A 21,687-nucleotide genomic window follows, 5' to 3' on the forward strand; every position below is an offset into this window, starting at 1 on the left:
TCATCTTAGCTATCTAAGGTATTTCAGGTATTTTAGGTACTTTGTTAGGCTCTATTTTCTCGTCTCGGATCTATTTGCTCGTCTCACTCTAAATGGTGACCGTTAATGAAACACTGAAATGGTACTTTCGTTCCCCTCCCCCTTCTCTCTTTCTTTCTATTTCTTCAAAGAAGCTTTGGGGCAGAATGAACACAGAAACCACTGATGGATATGCGACGTATAAGAAGTCCTCATAGGAGTAGGATACAGTATACCACGAGACACTGATCTATGGTCAGTTGGGCATTTTTTTACTCTTACTGTAAAGGTTCGGATTCAGGTAAAATAGGCTGATTTTAGATTTGTGCCTACGGGCAACTTCTACCGAACATGTCCTGATATCAGCCAGAGGGCGAAGAGATTTAACCTGGCTCTGTGGACTAGACCAGGTCTGTGGAGGCCTTAACCACAGCCCCGAGGCATAGTGATCAGTGTTGCTTCCTGGGTAGGAGAGTGTGGGTTTACCCACTGTTAGGATCTGTCTCCGTGGTGCCCTCTTACCTTGACTGTCATCTCAGCCACGAAGATCGCTGTGAAGATGTAGTTGGATAACGTGAGGAAGATACGCTCCTGCAGAGAGAGAGACAGAGAGACAGAGAGAGAGAGGGAGACAAAGACAGAGAAAGAAAGCGAGACAGATAGAAGACAGGAAGAGAAGAGAGGAAGATTTGTTTGAACAAAAATATAGATTTAGGGTTGTATAAACTTGGATTTTTTTTACAATGGCATATACAGATACCTTCCACAACATAACCTTCACTCCAACTCAAAACTCCAAACCTACAACCTGATTTTGGACAAAATTACTTTTTTATTACCAAGAATTCTTACTGCTAAGGACTATCCAGCAAAATTCCTGACAAACCAGCAACCGGCAAAAGAAGCGCAACAGAGACCCGAAAATATCATCCATCCTGGAACTGAGTAGGTAAAGTCCATTCTGAAGCTACTTCGAAAGCCTAGAATGAAATGAAAATGACAATAATCTCTAGATATTTCCCTTTATGGAGACTGAATGCTACGTTAAAAAGCTACCAAGCTTGCTAGGAAAGAAAATACCCGGCTGCAACATTACCTAGCACTGAAGTGTGACGTGAGAGGTGTGAAGCCCCTGTGCCCAACAACGGCAGCAGAGTTCCTCCCCCACCCAAATGCAGAGGCCTCTTTGGCCAACTGCTCCATGGCTTCCCTCTGTGCAGAGGTCACCCTTTGGATATTAAAAATGACAAGGCATGGAAAGAGTACAAAGAGAAGCTCCTCGTGGACAATCCAGAGACACTTTATGCTGACTGCTACTGTAGAAAAATGGGAACGTAAGCAACCTAATCTTACACCCAGACCATCCCTGGCCATGGCACACAGCTTTCAGAGGCAGAGGGTGGAAAATAAGAATAGTATGAAATGAGGACCCTGAGACTGTCAACCTGTACAACAATGGAACAGTGGTGGAGCAGGGCAAATTCATACATTTCCAAAAGGACGGCAGGAGGAGCTTTCTCTTGGTGATGACTACCCCACGCCGAGTGAGTCTGATCACATCTCTTCAAACTGTCCTGCAGACAAGGATAGCCAACACCCCCCCCCCCCCCCCCCCCCAGCACTGAACACACCCAGGTCACACAACTGCACTGCTCCTCCATCATTGAGTGGGATAAATTCACAGAGCCGGAGAAAGAGATAGCTCAGAGAGCTAGTCCACACACTCCAGGCACACAAAACAGACTAGCACAACATTTTCATCATCAATCTACACACAAAGCCTCATAGCATGGTTAATGGTGCCGGAGAGGATGGCTGCCATTTGTTGGCTCTTAACCAACCGTGCAATTTTGTTTGTTTTTTCGCATTGTTTGTAACTTATTTTGTACATAAGGTTGCTGCTACCGTATCTTATGACTGAAAATAGCTTCTGGACATCAGAACAGCGATTACTCACCTCGAATTGGACAAATAATCTTTCTTTAATGAGTTGGACGGGAAGGATATACTCCAAACATCCCCGTCATTCGCTGGAGAAAGAAACAGAGATTTTGCGGAAAGAGATCTTGGTTGCCTTGTGAGGATCAGGCGACGAGTGGCTAATCAGCCTTTGCCATCTGTATTGTTAGCCAACGTTCAATCGCTGGAAAAAAAACGAGCCAACGTTCAATCGCTGGAAAATAAATGGGACAAACTGAAAGCAAGTGTATCCTACTGTACCAACGGGACATTAAAAACTGTAATATCTTATGTTTCACGAGTTGTGGCTGAACGACGACCTTAATAACATACAGCTGGCAGGTTATACACTCTATCGGCAGTATAGAATAGCAGCCCCTGGCAAGACACCAGGCGGCGGCATATGTATATTTGTAAACAACAGCTGTTGCACGATATCTAAGGAAGTCTCAAGGTTTTGCTCGCCTGAAGTAGAGTATCTCATGATAAGCTGTAGACCACACTATCTACCTAGAGAGTATTCATCTCTATTTTTCATAGCTGTCTACATACCACCACAGACCAATGCTGACACGAAAACCGCACACAACGAGCTGTATTGCGCCATAAGCAAACAGGAAAATGATCATCCAGAGGCGGCGCTCCTAGTGGCCGGGGACTTTAATGCAGAGAAACTTAAATCAGTTTTACCTAACTTCTATCAGCATGTTAAATGTGCAACCAGAGGGAAAAACTCAACATCTTTACTCCACACACAGAGACGTGTACAAAGCTCTCCCTCGCCCTCCATTTGGCAAATCTGACCATAATTCTATCTTGGTGATTCCTACTTACAAGCAAAAATTAAAGCAGGAACAACCAGTGACTCAGTCTATAAAAAAGTGGTCAGACGAAGCAAATGCTAAACTACAGGAGTGTTTTGCTAGCACAGATAGGAACATGTTCCAGGATTCATTTGATGGCATTGAGGAGTACACCACATCAGTCACTGGCTTCAACAATAAGTGCATCGATGACGTCGTCCCCACAATGACGGTACATACATACCCCAACCAGAAGCAATGGATTACAGGAAACATTCACACTGAGCTAAAGGGTAGAGCTGCCGCTTTCAAGGAGCGGAACTCTAACCCGGAAGGTTATAAGAAATCCTGCAGTGCCCTCCGACGAACCATCAAACAGGCAAAGCTTCAATACAGAACTAAGATCAAATCGTACTTCACCGGCTCCGAATCTCGTCGGATGTGCCAGGGCTTGCAAACTACAGACTTCAAAGGGAAGCACAGCTGAGAGCTTCCCAGTGACACGAGCCGACCAGACAAGCTAAATAACTTCTATGCTCGCATCGAGGCAAGTAACACTGAAACATGCATGAGAGCATCAGCTGTTCCGGACGATCACGCTCTCTGCAGCCGATGTAAGAAACATTCACAAGGCCACAGGGCCAGATGGATTACCAGGATGTGTACTCCGAGCATGCGCTGACCAACTGCCAAGTTTCTTCACTGACATTTTCAACCTCTCCCTGTTGGAGTCTAATGCCAACATGCTTCCAGCAGACCACCATAGTTCCTGTGCCCAAGAACACTAAGGTAACCTGACTAAATGACTACTGACCCATAGCACTCACTTCTGTAGCCATGAAATGCTTTGAAAGGATGGTCATGGCTCACATCAACAGCATTATCCCAAGACAGTCGTGAAGAGGGCACGAGAAAACTTATTCCCCCTCAGGAGCCTGAAAAGATTTAGCATGGGTCCTCAGATCCTCAAAAGGTTTTACAGCTGCACCATCGAGAGCATCCTGATGGGTTGCATCACTGCCTGGTATGGTAACTGCTCAGCCTCCGACCGAAAGTCATTACAGAGGGTAGTGCGTACGGCCCAGTACATCACTGGGGCTAAGATTCCTGCCATCCAGGACCTCTATACCAGGCGGAGTCAGAGGAAGGCCCTAAATATTGTCAAAGACTCCAGCCTCCCTAGTCATAGACTGTTCTCCCTGCTACCACACGGCAAGTGGTACGGGAGCGCCAAGTCTAGGTCCAAGAGGTTTCTAATCAGCTTCTATCCCTAAGCCATAAGACTCCTGAACATCTAATCAAATGGCTACCCAGACTATTTGCTATGCCCTCCCCCCTTCTACGCTGCTGCTACTCTCTGTTATTATCTATGCATAGTCACTTTAATAACTCTACCCACATGTACATATTACCTCAATAACCTCGAACACCGGTGCCCCCGCACATTGACTCTGTACCGGTACCCTCTGTATATAACCCCGCTATTGTTATTTTACTACTGCTCTTTAATTATTTGCTATTTTTATCTCATACTTTATTTTAGGTATATTGTCTTAAAACTAGATTGTTGGTTAAGGGCTTGAAATGAATCGTTTCACTGTAAGGTCTACTACACCTGTTGGATTTTGGCGCATGTGACAAACACAATTTCATTTCATTTAATTTTAGTACTGTAGATTACTTTATCACTGACCTCAACCCAGAGTCTCTCAGAGTGTTTACTGACACCCCTATCAGATCACAGCAAAATCACAGTCTACTTGAACAGAGCAATACTCAAGGCATCAAAGTCAAAGGAACTGCATAACATTAACAAATGCAAAAGATGGAAGGAAAGTAGTGTAGAAACCAAAAAAACAACCAGGCAACAACAAATTCAACCCCTTCTAGACAACTCCCTGGACAAAATGTTTCACTGTAATAGTGAAGGTGTAAACTTGGCAGTAGAAAACCTAAAAAGTATATTTGACTTCTAAGCTTCCCTAAATTTAAAGCAGACAACATAACAACAATGACAAATGGTTTGATGAAGAATGCAAAACCTAAGAAAGAAATTGAGAAACCTATCGAACCAAAACATAGAGACCCAGAAAACCTGAGCCAATGTCTTCACTATGGTGAATCACTAAAACAATACGGAAATACATCACGGAAAAAGAGGGCACAGAATGTCAGAAATCAGCTCAATGTAATTGAAGAATCCATGGACTCTATCCACTTTTTGGGTGCACTCTCAGCACACATCGTTGCAAACACGAAGAGTTATCTATCCAAAATAGAAATGTATGGATAAACCACTTCTCCAATCTTTTTGGCTCTATAACAAAGACAAAAAGCAAAAACATATACATGATCAAATACAAATGTTTGAATCAACTATTAAAGACTACCAGAACCTACTGGATTCTTCATTTACATTGAACTATAGGACAATATACAAACCCAAAAGGCCTGTGGTGTTGATAGTATCCTAAATGAAATTATAAAATATACAGACCACAAATTCCAATTGGCTATACTTCAACTTTTTAACTTCATCCTCAACTCTGGCATCTTCCCCAATATTTGGAACCAAGGACTGATCACCCCAATCCACAAATGTGTAGACACATTTGATCCCAATAACTACCGCGGGATATGCGGAAAATCTTTGGAAAATCCTCTGCATTATAAGTAAAAACAATGTACAGAGAAAATGTCAAAATGGATTTCTACCAAATTACCGCGTGACAGATCATGTGTTCACCCTGCTCACTCTATTTGACAAACAAACAAACCAAATCAAAAGTAAAGTCTTCTTATGCTTTGATATCAAAAAGGTTTGTTGACTCAATTTGGCATGAGGGTCTGCTATACAAATTGATGGAAAGCGGTGTTGGGGAAAAAACATACGACATCATAAAATCCATGTACACAACAAGTGTGCGGTTAAAATTGCCAAAAAATACATAACTATTTCCATAGGGCCGTGGGGTGAGATAGGGATGCAGCTTGAGCCCCACCCTCATTAACCTGTTAGATCTCTAGGGGCGCTATTTCATTTTTGGATAAAAAACGTTCCCGTTTTAAGCGCGATATTTTGTCACGAAAAGATGCTCGACTATGCATATTCTTGACAGTTTTGGAAAGAAAACACTCTGAAGTTTCAGAATCTGCAAAGATTTTGTCTGTAAGTTCCCCAGAACTCATTCTACAGGCGAAACCAAGATGATGCATCAACCAGGAATTAGCAGAATTTCTGAAGCTCTGTTTTCCATTGTCTCCTTATATGGCTGTGATTGCGCAAGGAATGAGCCTACACTTTCTGTCGTTCGCCCAAGGTCTTAGCAGCATTGTGACGTATTTGTAGGCATATCATTGGAAGATTGACCATAAGAGACTACATTTTCCAAGTGTCCGCCTGGTGTCCTGCGTGGAATTCGGTGCGCAATTGCCAGCTGCTCGTACTTTTCCATTTGATATAGGGGAGAAACCATGTGTCCAAGAACGATGTATCAATGAAGAGATATGTGAAAAACACCTTGATGATTGATTCTAAACAACGTTTGCCATGTTTTCAGTCGATATTATGGAGTTAATTTGGAAAAAAGTTCGCGTTTTGAGGACTGAATTTTCGGATTTTTTTTGGTAGCCAAATGTGATGTATAAAACGGAGCTATTTCTAATACACAAAGAATCTTTTTGGAAAAACTGAGCATCTGCTATCTAACTGAGAGTATCCTCATTGAAAACATCAGAAGTTCTTCAAAGGTAAATTTTATTTGAAGGCTTTTATGTTTTTGTTGAAATGTTGCGTGCTGGATGCTAACGCTAATGCTAACGCTAAATGCTAACGCTAAATGCTAACGCTAAATGCTAACGCTAAATGCTAACGCTAAATGCTAACGCTAGCTAGCTACTTTTACACAAATGATTGTTTTCCTATGGTTGAGAAGCATATTTTGAAAATCTGAGATGACAGTGTTGTTTACAAAAGGCTAAGCTTGAGAGATGGCATATTTATTTCATTTAATTTGCGATTTTCATGAATAGTTAACGTTGTGTTATGCTAATGAGCTTGCTGATAGATTTACACAATCCTGGATACAGGGGTTTTTTCATAGCTAAACGTGACGCAGAAAACGGAGCGATTTGTCCTAAACAAATAATCTTTCAGGAAAAACTGAACATTTGCTATCTGAGAGTCTCCTCATTGAAAACATCTGAAGTTCTTCAAAGGTAAATGATTTTATTTGAATGCTTTTCTGTTTTTTTGTGTAAATGTTGCCAGCTGAATGCTAATGCTAAATGCTACGTTAGCCATCAATACTGTTACACAAATGCTTGTTTTGCAATGGTTGAGAAGCATATTTTGAAAATCTGAAATGACAGTGTTGTTAACAAAAGGCTAAGCTTGAGAGCTAGCATATTTATTTCATTTCATTTGCGATTTTCATGAATAGTTAACGTTGCGTTATGGTAATGAGCTTGAGTCTGTATTCACGATCCCGGATCCGGGATGGGGAGATCAGAAAGGTTAACATATATGTCAGCGAATTGGCAAGGGCACTAGAACAGTCTGCAGCGCTAGGCCTCACACTACTAGAATCTGAAGTCAAATGTCTACTTACTGTGTGCTGATGAGCTGTTGCTTCTGTCCCCAGCCAAGGAGGGCCTAAAGCAGCACCTAGATCTTCTGCACAGATTCTATCAGACCTGGGCCCTGACAGAAAATTCAACCTCTCTTTCGTATCATCTAAGATCCCAAAAGATTGGAAAGCTGCTGCGGTCATCCCCCTCTTCAAAGGGGGTGACACTCTAGACCCAAACTGTTACAGACCTACATCTATCCTACTGTGCCTTTCTAAAGTCTTTGAAAGCCAAGTTAACAAACAGATCACCAACCATTTCGGATCCCACCGTACCATCACCGCTATGCAATCTGGTTTCCTAGCTCAGCCACGCTCAAGGTCCTAAACGATATCATAAACGCCATCGATAAAAGACAATACAGTGCAGCCGTATTCATCGACCTGGCCAAGGTTTCGACTCTGTCAATCACCGCATTCTTATCGGCAGACTCAACAGCCTTGGTTTCTCAAATGACTGCCTCGCCTGGTTCACCAACTACTTCTCAGAATTCAGTGTGTCAAATCGCAGGGCCTGTTGTCGTGACCTCTGGCAGTCTCTAAGGGGGTGCCACAGGGTTCAATTCTCGGGCCGACAATTTTCTCTGTATACATCAATGATGTCGCTCTTGCTGCTGGTGATTCTCTGATCCACCTCTACGCAGACAACACCATTCTGTATACTTCTGGCCCTTCTTTGGACACTGTGTTAACAAACCTCCAGACAAGCTTCAATGCCATACAACACTCCTTCCTTGGCCTCCAACTGCTCTTAAATGCAAGTAAAACTAAATGCATGCTCTTCAACCGATCGCTGCCTGCACCCGCACGTCTGTCTAGCATCACTACTCTGGACGGATCTGACAACTACTCACATTAAGCAGACTCACATTAAGCATCTCCAATCCAAAATTAAATCTGGAATCAGCTTCCTATTTCACAACAAAGCATCCTTCACTCACGCTGCCAAACATCCCCTCGTAAAACTGACTATCCTACCAATTCTTGACTTCGGCGATGTCATTTACAAAATAGCCTCCAACACTCAGCAAATGGGATGTAGTCTATCACAGTGCCATCCGTTTTGCCACCAAAGCCCCATACTGCGACCTGTATGCTCTTGTTGGCTGGCCCTCGCTTCATATTTGTCACCAAACCCACTGTCTCCAGGTCATCTATAAGTCTTTGCAGGTAATGCCCCGTCTTATCTCAGCTCACTGGTCACCATAGCAACACCCACCCGTAGCACGCACTCCAGCAGGTATATTTCACTGGTCACCCCCAAAGCCAACTCCTTATTTTGCTGCCTTTCCTTCCAGTTCTCTGCTGCCAATGACTGGAACGAATTGCAAAAATCACTGGATCTGGAGACTTATATCTCCCTCACCAATTCTAAGCATCAGCTGTCAGAGCATCTTACCAATCATTGCACCTGTACATAGCCCATCTGTAAATAGCCCACCCAACTACCTCATCCCCATATTGTTATTTATTTTTTTGGTCCTTTGCAGCCCAGTATCTCTACTTGCACATTCATCTTCTGCACATCTATCACTCCAGTGTTGAATTGTTAAATTGTCATTATTTTGCCACTATGGACTATTTATTGCCTTACCTCCCTACAAAGACAATGGTGTTCCAAAAAAGGTCCAGTTGCCCTAGAGCACACAAAAAAACTATACATACGGCGGCCTAAACATCAGTTCCACAGGTAACTTCCACAAAGCTGTGAACGATCTGAGAGACAAGGCAAGAAGGGCCTCCTAAGCCATCAAAAGGAACATAAAATTTGACATACCAATTTGGATTTGGCAAAAAAAATACTTGAATCCGTTATAGAACCGTTTCCCTTTATGGTTGTGAGGTCTGGGGTCTGCTCACCAACCAAGACTTCACAAAATGGGACAAATTCCAAATTAAGACACGCAGAATTCTGCAAATATATCCTCAGTGCAAAACGTAAAACACAAAATAATGCATGCCCGCAAATGATCAAAATCCAGAAAGAGACGTTAAATTCTACAACCACCTAAAAGGAAGTGATTCCCAAACATTCCATAAGAAAGTCATCACCTACAGAGAGATGAACCTGGAGGAGAGTACCCTAAGCAAGCAGGTCCTGGGGCTCTGTTCACAAACAGACCCCACAGAGCCCCAGGACAGCAACACAATTAGACCCAATCAAATCATGAGAAAACAAAAAGATAATTACTTGACACATTGGAAAGAATTAACAAAAAAACTGCTCAAACTAGAATGCTATTTGGCCCTAAACAGAGAGTACACAGTGGTAGAATACCTGCCCACTGTGACTGATCCAAAATTAAGGAAAGCTTTGACTATGTAGAGACTCGGTGAGCATAGCATTGCTATTGAGAGAGGCCGCTGTAGGCAGACCTGGCTCTCAAGAGGAGAAAGGCTATGTGCACACTGCCCACAAAATGAAGTGAAACTGAGCTGCACTTTCTAACCTCCTGTCAAATGTATGACCATATTAGAGACACATATTTCCTTCAGATTATACAGATCCACAAAGAATTCGAAAACAAACCCAATTTTGATAAACTGCCATATCTATTGGGTGAAATACCAGTGTGCCATCACAGCAGCAATATTTGTGAACTGTTGCCACAAGAAAAGGGCAACCAGTGAAGAACAAACACCACTGTAAATACAACCCATATTTATGTTTATTTATGTTCCTTTTTGTCCATTAACTATTTGCACATCGTTACAACACTGTATATAGCCATAATATGACATTTGAAATGTCTCTATTCCTTTTGTGAGTGTAATGTTTACTGTTCATTTTTGACTGTTCATTTCACTTTTGTTTATTATCTATTTCCCTTGTATTGGCAATGTAAACACATGTTTCCCATGCCAATAAAGCCCTTTGAATTGAATTGATAGAGAGGTTATCATCGAGGAACTTCATTGGAACTTTTTTTTTTCACACTTCAGCGTTGTCTCTGTGCTGCTGTGCTGTTTGTTTGCCTCTTGGCAACCTGCAAAACTAATTTAAAAAAAAAACTTTTAATAACCATTTGATCAAAACTCTGCATTTAACACATTTAACAACATCTTAGTTTTTCCCTCATTTAACTTTCACCGGGATGCTTTATTTGGACATGACATGATTCTTCTACAGGACCGCCACCAGACGAGAAATCTAAGTAGTAACATTAAAGCTATGTGATATAATTGCAGTCACTGCACTCATAATATGTGGATAGCCGAGTGTCAAGCCCAGCTTCAGATGCAATCATTAGGAAAGGTTGAAACTGTCTGTACCACCAGTCAAAGGCCGAGCCTTCTCAGGTTTCTTCTCCACCCGTTATGGGGTCTAAGGTGACGAAGCCTCCCACCATTAGCTCTGACATATTGAAAACTCTAGTCATTGGCGACTCCATTGCCTGCAAAAGAATCATACAGCGATCATACACTGTTTACCAGGGGTTAGGGCTACCTACATGAAGGCTGATCTGAAGAAGGTGCTGGCTAAAACTGGTGAGTGTAAAGAGTATAGGGATATTTTGTTATCCATATCGGAACCAACAATGTTAGGATGAGACAGTCAGAGGTCACCAAGCGCAACATAGCGTCAGTGTGTAAATTAGCTAGAAAAATGTGTCAGCATCGAGTAATTGTCTCTGGCCCCCTCCCAATTAGGGGGAGTGATGAGCTCTACAGCAGTCTCTCAACTTAATCGCTGGTTGAAAACTGTTTTCTACCCCTCCCAAAATATCTAATTTGTAGCTAATTGTCCCTCTTTCTGGGAATCACACCCAAACAGGACCAAGCCTGACCTCCTGAGGAGTGATGGAGTCTATCCAAGCTGGAGTGGTGCTCTCATCATATCTATCAACATAGAAAGGGATCTAACTCCTCTAGCTCCACACTGAGATAGGGTGCAGGCCAGGCAGCAGGCTGTTAGCCTGCCAGCTTAGCCTTCCACTTATTAAGACCGTGTCTCTGCCTTCTATCGAGGTTGGGAAAAACTAAACATGGTGGTGTTCACCTTAGCAATCTCACTGGAATAAAGACCGCCTCCATTCCTGTCATTATTGAAAGAGATTGTGATACCTCACATCTCAAAATAGGGCTACTTAATGTTAGATCCCTCGCTTCCAAGGCAGTCATAGTCATTGAACTAATCACTGGTCATAACCTTGATGTGATTGACGTGACTGAAACATGGCTCAAGCCTGATGAATTTACTGTGTTAAATGAGGCCTCTCCTCCTGGTTACACTAGTGACCATATCTCACACACATCCTGCAAAAGCGGAGCTGTTGCTAACATTGACGACAGCAAATTATTATTATTATCAATGACGATCTTGTCTCATCGCTGCAACTCCCCAACGGGCTTGGGAGAGGGGAAGGTCGAGTCATGTGTCCTCCAAAACCTGACCCACCAAACCACACTCCTTAACACCCAACAGCTTAAACCGGAAGACAGTCACACCAATGTGTCGGAGGAAACACCGTTCAACTGACGACCAGAGTCAGCCTGTAGGCGCCAGGCCCACCACAAGGAGTCGCTAGAGCGAGATCAGCCAAGTAAAGCCCCCCCGGGCCAACCCCCCCCCCCCCAACCCGAACAACGCTGGGCTAATTCTGCGCAGCCCTATGGAACTCTCGGCCATGGCCGATTGTGACACAGCTTGGGATCGAACACAGGTCTTATGTGACACCTCAAGCACTGCGATACAATGCCTTAGACTGCTGCGCCACTCTGAAGGTCCATGACAGCAAAGTTAAATGTACAAAAACAGAAATGTATGCGTTCTTGTCTTTTGAGCTTTTTTTGCAGGCTAATCAATTACTTGTTATAGCTACTGCTCACAGGCAACCTGGGCCGTATACAGCGTTCCTCACTGAGTTCCCTGTATTCCTATCAGGCCTTTTAGTGATCGCAAATAATATTAAAAGTCCACACACCAAGTCCAAAAGGGTTTTGTCCAACATGTCTCCCGGACCTACGCATACCTTGGATCTAATTTTGTCCAGTGGGATAAATATTTTTCCTCATAATCCTGGACTATCAGACCATCATTTTATTATGTTTGCAATCTCAACAAGTAATCTGCTCAGACCCCAACCAAGGATTATCAAAAGCTGCGCTATAAATTCTCAGGTAACCCAAAGATTCCTAGAGTGCTAGCCCCTCTACACTGGCTTCCTGTTAAGGCTAGGCCTGATTTCAAGATTTTACTGCTAACCTACAAAGCATTACATGGACTTGCTCCTACCTACGGTATCTCTCTGATTTTGTCCTGCTGTGCACACTTACACGTACACGGTCACAAGGTTCAGATTTTATAGTCCCTAGAATTTCTAAGCAAACATCTGGAGGCAGGGCTTTCTCCTACAGAGCTCTTATGGTCTGCCTATTCATGTGAGAGAAGCAGACTTGGTCTCAACCTTTAAGTCTTCACTGAAGACTCATCTCTTCAGTAGGCCCTATGATTGAGTGCAGTCTGGCCCAGGGGTGCGAAGGTGAACAGCAAGGCACTGGAATGACGAACCGCCCTAACTGTCTCTGTCTGGCTGGCTACCCTCTCTCCACTGGGATTCCCTGCCTCTGACCCTATTACAGGGGCTGATGCACTGGCTTACTAGTGCTCTTCCATGCCGTCCCTAGTAGGGGTGCGTCATGGCATGCAAGGCTTTTTCTCCCGCTATTCTCGACTTAAGTGGGTTAAGTCACTGACGTGATCTCCCTGTCTGGTCTTGCGTGAGCTACACTCAGCCTTGTCAGTTGGTGGTCTGTTGATATTCCTCTAGTGGTTTGGGGTTGTGTTTTGGCAAAGTGGGTGGGGTTATATCCTGCCTGGTTGGCCATATTCGGGGGTATCATCAGGCAGGGCCACAGTGTCCCCCGAACCCTCCTGTCTCAGCCTTCAGTATCTATGCTGCAAATAGTCTATATCCCGGGGGGCTAGGATCAGTCTGTTACATCTGGTGTAATTATCCTTTCTTATCTGTTGTCGTCTGTGATTTTAAGAATGCTCCCTCTAATTCTTTCTCTCTCTCTCTCCCTCTCCTCCCGGAGGACCTGAGCCCTAGACCCATGCCTCAGGACTGCCTGGCCTTATGGCTCCTGGCTGTCCCCAGTCCACCTGGTCGTGCTGCTGCTCCAGCATCAACTGTTGTGCCTGCGGCTATGGAACCCTGAGCGGTTCATGCTACCTTGACCCGTGCCTGCTGTTTTTAATTTTTTTAGTTTTTGAGGCTGATTTGTCCGCGATTTGATTATCTCTCTCTCCCTCTCTCCCTCGCTCTACTGCACATGCTGTCTCAACCTTTGAATGCTCTGCTATGAAAAGCCAACTGACATTTAATTTACTTCTGAGGTGCTGACCAATTGCACCCTCTACAACCACTGTGATTATTTTTTGACCCTGCTGGTCATCTATGAATGTTTGAACATCTTGAAGAACAATCTCGCCCTAATGGTCATGTACTCTTCTTATCTCCACCCTGCCCAGCCAGAAGAGGGCTGACCCCCCCCCCCCCCCCCCCCTCTATCTTTCTAGGGAGTTTTTCCTAGGCACCGTGCTTCTACATCTGCAATGCTTGCTGTTTTGGGTTTTAGGCTGGGTCTCTATATAAGCACTTTGTGACATCTGCTGATGTAAAAAGGTCTTTAGATAGAGAGTGGGGGGGGGGGGGGAGAGGAAGAGAGATGTCAGTGTATTAACTAAGCCTTTTGTTAAGGGGGGGATGAGAAACTGTTTGGGAATCTAAACAAGGGCTCAGGAAAGAAAACAAGCAGTGTAGCTGGAATGTACAGACCCTCGGACTGACTGCTTATTTACCCAACATACACACACACACACACACACGTTATATAAACACTCTCATTTTTGGCACAGTTATGAGTATTGTGGTGGTGCACTCAATGCAAACGGCGAAAAACCAGCCCCACGTGTGTGTGTGTGTTTGTGTGCGTGCATGTGTGTGGACTGTCATTCCCACGCCCTCCCGTACATCTCCTCAAGCCACTTCTGTCGCAACATTATAAAACATTCTTAAAGTCTCTGGGAATATTTGTGGTGACATCATCGGAACGCCTGTTTAAATTGTTTAAGAATTCCGGCGCTGACACCGGTCATTCCTATCCTCTGTGACCATGTGTTTTTCATACTTTCATTCATTATAAACCAACAGACTCGTGAATGGAGGGAGCAGGGGAATAGAAAAGAGAGCTAGAGAGTGAGAGAGAAAGAGAGAGACACCAAGAGAGACACAGAGAGAGAGAGAGAGAGAGCGAGACAGACAGAGACAGAGACAGAGAGAGAGACAGAGAGAGAGAGAGAGAGACGAAGAAAGAGAGTGAGAGAGAGAGAGACGAAGAAAGAGAGAAAGAGAGAGAGAGAGAGAGAGAGAGAGAGAGAGACGAAGAAAGAGAGAAAGAGAGAGAGAGAGAGAGACAGAGACAGAGACAGAGAGAGAGAGAGAGAGAGAGAGAGACGAAGAAAGAGAGAAAGAGAGAGAGAGAGAGAGAGAGAGAGAGACAGAGAGAGAGACAGAGAGAGAGAGAGAGAGAGAGAGACGAAGAAAGAGAGACAGAGAGAGAGACAGAGAGAGAGAGAGAGAAAGAGAGAGAGAGAGACAGAGACAGAGAGAGAGACAGAGAGAGAGAGAGAGAGAGAGAGAGAGACGAAGAAAGAGAAAGAGAGAGAGAGAGAGAGCGAGAGCAAAGTGAGTAATAACAAGATACTAAAAATATACGCCGGCGTCGTCTCTGAAGTAGTTTAGGATTAACTTTGCTGAATATGTTCTGACAGTGAGCGAGAGTGGAATAAAAATAGAAATGGATGAGATTCCAAAAGACAGTGACCAACACAGAGAGCTCCTAAAAAGAGCAAAGCATCTCCCTCTTTCTTCTGATGGGGCTTGTTGCCTGTCACACACACCAACTGATTTCCACATATGATTAGTTTTGATCTCCTCTCCTCCTCTCCTCCTTTCTCATCTCTTTGCCTCTCCTCCCTCCTTTCCTCCTCTCCTTATTTTCCTTCTCCTCTTCTCTCCTTTCCTGTATTGCATGCCTCAATATACAGCCAGTTATGAACAAACAGGTGTCGACATTATTGGTTATTTTCCGGGCCAGTCAACCTCATAATGACTCCTAAAGATGAAGCATTGAATGAATGTCTGTTCTACCATGAATTAATTTCATGAACCACAGATCAGTAACTAAGCAACTGTTGTTTTCGGTGGTGTTAAACCATCAAAGCCTAACGACCACGTTATGAAACGTGGTGCCAAGCTGGGGAACGACTTTCTAGACACTGAACCAATTATTCACCCAACGTTCCACAATAAATTGAATTAGAACCAAAAGGGAAATGTATGGTTCTGCAAATGCACAAGAGAAACAAATGGTTATTTACTGCTGTGTAAATGGCACAGGTGAAATACAGATGTAGGATCTTCATTTGACCAGTTTCTCACAGCAGGAAAATAATCCTGCAGCAACAGGAAATGTGAATCATTTTGTGGATTATAATTATTGGACATTTTTGCAGGGGTTGATACATTTTTTTGTTAGGGCAAATCAAGTCTGTCATCTTAAAGCGGAAATGTCCAACTTTAGAAGCCTTTTTAAGCCTTGAATACACTACATTTATATTTCCTGATGTTCAGGAGATTTCCTGCTACAACAGGGTGATCAAATTAAGATCCTACATCTGTTAGCTCCTGTGGAAGTATGTACTGTATGTATGCAGCAAAAGCAATGAACTCCACCGTATTTACTAGTAATCTACCGTGAGAGAGTCTCAAAAAAACGCAACTCCCAATCAAGCCTCATTAGAAACAAATAACTTATCTTTTTCAGAGTAAATGGCACAAGGTCCTACATCATCTGCTTTACAGCCAGGTGAAATTGCAAAAAGAGCCTGTGGAAGTCTACAGTAAGTAAATTGTATGTATGCAGCAAAAGCAATATACCTCAACTGCGTTTGTTCGTAATAACACACGGCTGAAGTCTCTAGCGAATGTAACTCACAATCAAACCTATTAATTCTAAATCAAGAAAGATATATATATACACCTGCAAAAACCAATCAGACTCAGTAATAAACCAGGCCAATAAGATTGAGGTAAAATAACATTAGGTAATGCAGCTACGAGGCTAAATCCATACTCATATTCACTGTTCAGTGTGTATGCGTATGTGTGTGTGTATGCGTGTGCGTGTGTGGGGTCCTTACTGAGTGTGTGGCCTGCTAGCAACTGTTGGGAGGTCACTGCCAGGAAACCCAATCTCCATACACATTTCCATACAATTTAAAAAAAAACACCTCATTACAGGGGCTGAGAATTACAGCTGCAGCACAAAATGAGAAATGTATGTGCATCTTAATGTTTTCCCCTGATTGTGTGTGGTTTGTGTGTGTGTGTGTGGTTTGTGTGTCAAATGGGTGTACATGTGTGACAGTCTGTGTATGTGAAAGTGATTGAGTGTGTGTGTGTGTGTGTGTGTGTGTGTGTGTGTGTGTGTGTGTGTGTGTGTGTGTGTGTGTGCGTGCGTGCGTGTTTCAGATATCCTCTCGATATCCTCTGTCATTTCCTTTTTTTCTCATGTTCCCCCTCATTTCATCCTCACACTCATTTCATCCTCACACTCATTTCATCCTCCCACATTAAACCGTGAGGGCTTTATCCACATTAGTTAAACATGTATTTTCCACGGTATTATCCCCATACAGAATAGACCAGCAGGCAGGGAGATAATTGAATCAATTACCACAACCGCTGTCTCATCTGTGTTAAAGACAGAAAACAAGGCCGCTACAGCTGGAGTCCACAGAGACTGGACGCCAATTATTACGGGTTGCAGGAGCGTTCGCTACATCAGCGAGAATATCAAACCCGTGTTAATTAGTGTGTTTATTCCCGTTCTGCATAAAGGCTGGATGATGTTGCAGCTTTAATTATCAAAGGGCTTTGGGTTGGACAGTATAACAGATGGGGTAAGGAAGAGAGCCAGGTATATTGTGTATATTGGGAGTGTGTGTCTGCGTGGATGCCGGGTGATGTGTGTGTGTGTGGTCACTCACCACGCTGTATGGGTCTATCCTCGGCCTCTCCATGGCGATGGTGATGCAGTTGAGGAAGATGATGACCAGAACAATGTGGTCAAACATCTTGTGGGTTATGATCTTATTGCACGCCATCCGAAACCTGGAAAACACACACACACACACACACACACACACACACAAAATTCATCATTCATAGGATAAACATTCCGATAATTGGAAAACATATGATGAGAGATGTTAAGCATGTGCAAAATACAACATCACAGTGTATAGCATTATTCAGACACACGCCCTTGTATTCTATGAAGTATTCATTAATAAAGCACATTGCACATTAAATAAATAGGTGGGAACTTACAGTTGAAGTCAGAAGTTTACTTACACTTTAGGTTTGTGCCATTAAAACTCGTTTTTCAACCACTCCACAAATTTCTTGTTAGCAAACTATAGATTTGGCAAGTCGGTTAGGACATCTACTTTGTGCATGACACAAGTAATTTTTCCAACAATTGTTTACAGACAGATTCTTTCACTTATAATTCACTGTATCACAATTCCAGTGGGTACGAAGTTTACAGGTGTACCTGTGGATGTATTTCAAGGCCTACCTTCGAACTCAGTGCCACTGCTTGACATCATGGGAACATCTAAATAAATCAGCTAAGACCTCAGAAAAAAATGGTAGACCTCCACAAGTCTGGTTCATTCTTGGGAGCAATTTCCAAATGACTGAAGGTCTATATCCACAGTAAAATGAGTCCTATGTCGACATAACCTGAAAGGCCGCTCAGCAAGGAAGAAGCCACTGCTCCAAAAGCGGCATAAAAAAAGCCAGATTACGGTTTGCAACTGCCCATGGGGACAAATATTGTACTTTTTGGAGAAATGTCCTCTGGTCCGATGAAACAAAAATAGAACTGCTTGGCCATAATGACCATCGTTATGTTTGGAGGAAAAAGGGGGAGGCTTGCAAGCCGAAGAACACCATCCCACCATGAAGCACAGGGGTGGCAGCATCATGTTGTTGGGGTGCTTTGCTGCAGGAGGATCTGGTGCACTTCACAAAATAGATGGCATCCTCAGGAAGGGAAATTATATGGATATATTGAAGCAACATCTCAAGACATCAGTCAGGAAGTTAAAGCTTGGTCGCAAATGGCTCTTCCAAATGGACAATGACCCTAAGCATTCTTCCAAAGTTGTGGCAAAATGGCTTAAAGACAACAAAGTCAAGGTATTGGAGTGGACATCACAAAGCCCTGACCTCAACCCTTCAGAAAATTAGTGGGCAGAACTGAAAAAGCGTATGCGAGCAAGGAGGCCTACAAACCTGACTCAGTTACACCAGCTCTGTCAGGAGGAATGTGCCAAAATTCACCCAGCTTATTGTGGAAGGCTACCCGAAATGTTTGACCCAAGTTAAACAATTTAAAGGCAATGCTAACAAATACTAATTGAGTGTATGTAAACTTCAGACCCACTGAGAATGTGATGAAAGAAGTAAAACCTGAAATAAAGCATTCTCTCTACTATTAATCTGACATTTCACATTCTTAAAATAAAGTGGTGATGCTAACTGAATTTTTAGTAGGATTAAATGTCAGGAATTGTGAAAAACTGAGATTAAAAGTATTTGGCTAAGGTGTATGTAAACTTCCATCTTCCACTGTATATTTGTCCTATTTCCCACACGTACTGGAAATGTGTTATTTGCACATTCCCAAATCCCCCTGAGACACCCGTGGAGAGTAGGTTCACGGCCAGGGTCTGCCATTATCAACGGCGACCCAGGAGCAATTAGGGTTAAGTGCCTTGATCAAGGGCACACAGGCTGATTTTTCACCTTGTAGGATCATGGATTCAAACTAGCGAACATTTTTTTAATGGCCCAAGGCTCTAACCTGTCGGCTACCTGATGCACACTCAAAGATAACGATGATAGATCCACATTAAATCCAAGCCCTTTCCTCATGCATAGTAATTCAATGAACCACAGCTGAAGTGGTAATTAATTAAGTCTAAGCTTCAGTAACTGACAAGAATAGGCTATAGCTTCAAATGGAAAGAAAGGGGAATGGAAAACGAATGAAGGAGATAAAAAGACAAGTAAAGAAAGAGGGAAGATATAGAGGGAAGTGTAAAATAATGAATCCATGCATCAAGCCCACTCTGATGGAGCATGTCTGTCATAATGTACAAAAGGGAACAATAGCGTCCCTCAGATCGGTATTCTGCTCCATCTTCAGTAAAGCTACCTTTATGATGACAGACAGAGAGTGTGTGTGTGTGTGTGTGTGTGTGTGTGTGTTTGTGTGTGTGTGTGTGTGTGTGTGTGTGTGTGTGTGTGTGTGTGTGTGTGTGTGTGTGTGTGTGTGTGTGTGTGTGTGTGACTATACTTGTGGGGACAAGAAGTCAAACAAAAAAGGTAACATGCTATTTCTAGGGGGTTTAGGGTTAAGGTAGAATTAGTGTTATGGTTATTATTAGGTTTAAGGTTAGGAGCTAGGGTTAAGGTTAGGGTTACGGTAAGAGTTAGGTTTAAGGGTTAGGGAAAATAAGATTTTGAATGGTTATCAATTGTGTGTCCCCACAAGGTTAGTTAAACAAGACTGTAAGTGTGTGAGTCTGTGTGTGCGCATCTGACTGACTACACCCATCATTATCTATACGCTGGATGAGTTCATCCCTCTCATCTCTGCATGCTAGCCCTCAATGCTAAAGTATTCATCATGTATTAATTCATCATGTATTCATCCATCATGTGGGCCAGGGGTGTCATGCTAACTCCCACAACATGATGATGATTGTCTGTTCTAGATCCTCTATGTTATGGTGAGATGGGGAGACAGGCAGACGTGCACACACACACACACGCACACGCACACGCACACACACACACACACACACACACACACATACACACACACACACACACACACAGCACACGTCAGATAATAACTTATTTGATTGCTCAATGAGTAATGAATAAAAAGCATCTGTCTAAATGTCTCATGTTCATCATAGCCATGACCTTTTGCTAGTATGCAGTTACTGACATCTGTGATATGTGGACTGTCAGAGTTTCCTACAGTCCACATGACAGTATTCACGAGTTTGTGTTGATGTGAACTCCCATTATACAATTTTGACTTCTTTGAAACGTTTTTAGCTTGTATGCTAGGCTTGTGCTTCTGCCTTAGCCAACTGCTTTAGTCAAGTTGGCTTAAGGTGAACATATCTGTCTAGATAGGAATTAGAAATTCCCCCAGAGTACAATACCTAAGTGTTATCATTAAGTCCTCGAGGAGATGAATGGAGGTCTGTCCATATTGAACAGCTGTGGGACTCCAGCTTCCCACTGAGCCTCTGTCTCCTGATATAACCCTGAGCACAGGTAGGTGTCTGGCTCTGTACAGAGCCAAAATGGACGCCACACAGAGTCTTTGTCCTCTTTGTCACTCTCAACACAGGCCAAACTCTGCTACCCGACTCTGTAGAGAGGCAGAATGGACACCACACAGTGCCTGTGTCCTCAATGTCACTCTTAGAACAGGACAAACCCTACTGGCCACTGCATCTGGGGCACAGCAAGGATACTGTTAGACATGCATGCACAGATGGGTGAGTATGAGCACATAGCGTAATTATATAACTTTTATCAGTGTATGTGTGTGTTTGCGTGCATGTGCGTGTGTTTGTCTAACCTGGAGTCTGGGGGTAATATGTACAGGGACCAGGTATCTCTCTGTCGACACCACTCTGGCTGTTTCCTGTCCAGCCAGCCTAACAGCCTGGCAAAATGACCCACGACCACCTCCTCCTCTGCTGCGTCGTCCTCTGTGTTGTCCTCCAGGGAGAGCTGTGTAGGGGCCAGGGCCCCGCCAGGGGCCGAAGTACCCTTCCCATTACAGTCACTGTGTTCTGGGGCTCTCAGGCCTCCTAGCGAGGGGGGTCTGGAGCTGTGCATACTGGCTGAGCGATACAGGTAGGGCACCTAGAGTTTTACAAAAATGTCTAACACAGTCATTCATAGATACTTGAAGGCATTGGCATTTTAAAACACTGAAGAAAGCTGTTCTATCCAGTGACAACTGCCTAAAATGGACTGTGCTAATATGATCACAACAATATTATAAACTGGCTGGTTCGAGTCCTGAATGCTGATTGGCTGATAGCCGTGGTATATCAGACAGTATACAATGGGTATGACAAAACATTTACTTGTACTGCTCTAATT

General features: G+C 43.3%; 1 protein-coding gene and 1 long non-coding RNA gene across 18 annotated transcripts in view; one reads left to right on the plus strand and one right to left on the minus strand.

Annotated features, from left to right (window-relative positions):
• Positions 1-21,687, minus strand: part of cacna1g (calcium voltage-gated channel subunit alpha1 G) — a 199,397-nt gene that overhangs the window by 71,096 nt on the left and 106,614 nt on the right. For all 16 annotated transcript variants that reach the window (XM_090212291.1, XM_036956460.2, XM_090212290.1 and 13 more), the window contains 3 exons: positions 21,155-21,444; positions 17,466-17,589; positions 541-609 (listed from right to left, as the gene is read on the minus strand). In XM_090212291.1, coding sequence (XP_090068417.1) covers positions 541-609; positions 17,466-17,589; positions 21,155-21,444 — 483 coding nt within the window. The remainder of the gene's footprint in view (positions 1-540; positions 610-17,465; positions 17,590-21,154; positions 21,445-21,687) is intronic.
• Positions 6,226-21,687, plus strand: part of LOC149974398 (uncharacterized) — a 270,502-nt gene continuing 255,040 nt past the window's right edge. For both annotated transcript variants that reach the window (XR_016489339.1, XR_016489340.1), the window contains exons 1-2: positions 6,226-6,530; positions 6,937-6,998. This is a non-coding gene — a long non-coding RNA (uncharacterized LOC149974398). The remainder of the gene's footprint in view (positions 6,531-6,936; positions 6,999-21,687) is intronic.

This window comes from Oncorhynchus mykiss, chromosome 20, assembly GCF_057628025.1.
Source record: "Oncorhynchus mykiss isolate SJ-2025 chromosome 20, ASM5762802v1, whole genome shotgun sequence".
NCBI classification, from domain to species: Eukaryota; Metazoa; Chordata; class Actinopteri; order Salmoniformes; family Salmonidae; genus Oncorhynchus; species Oncorhynchus mykiss.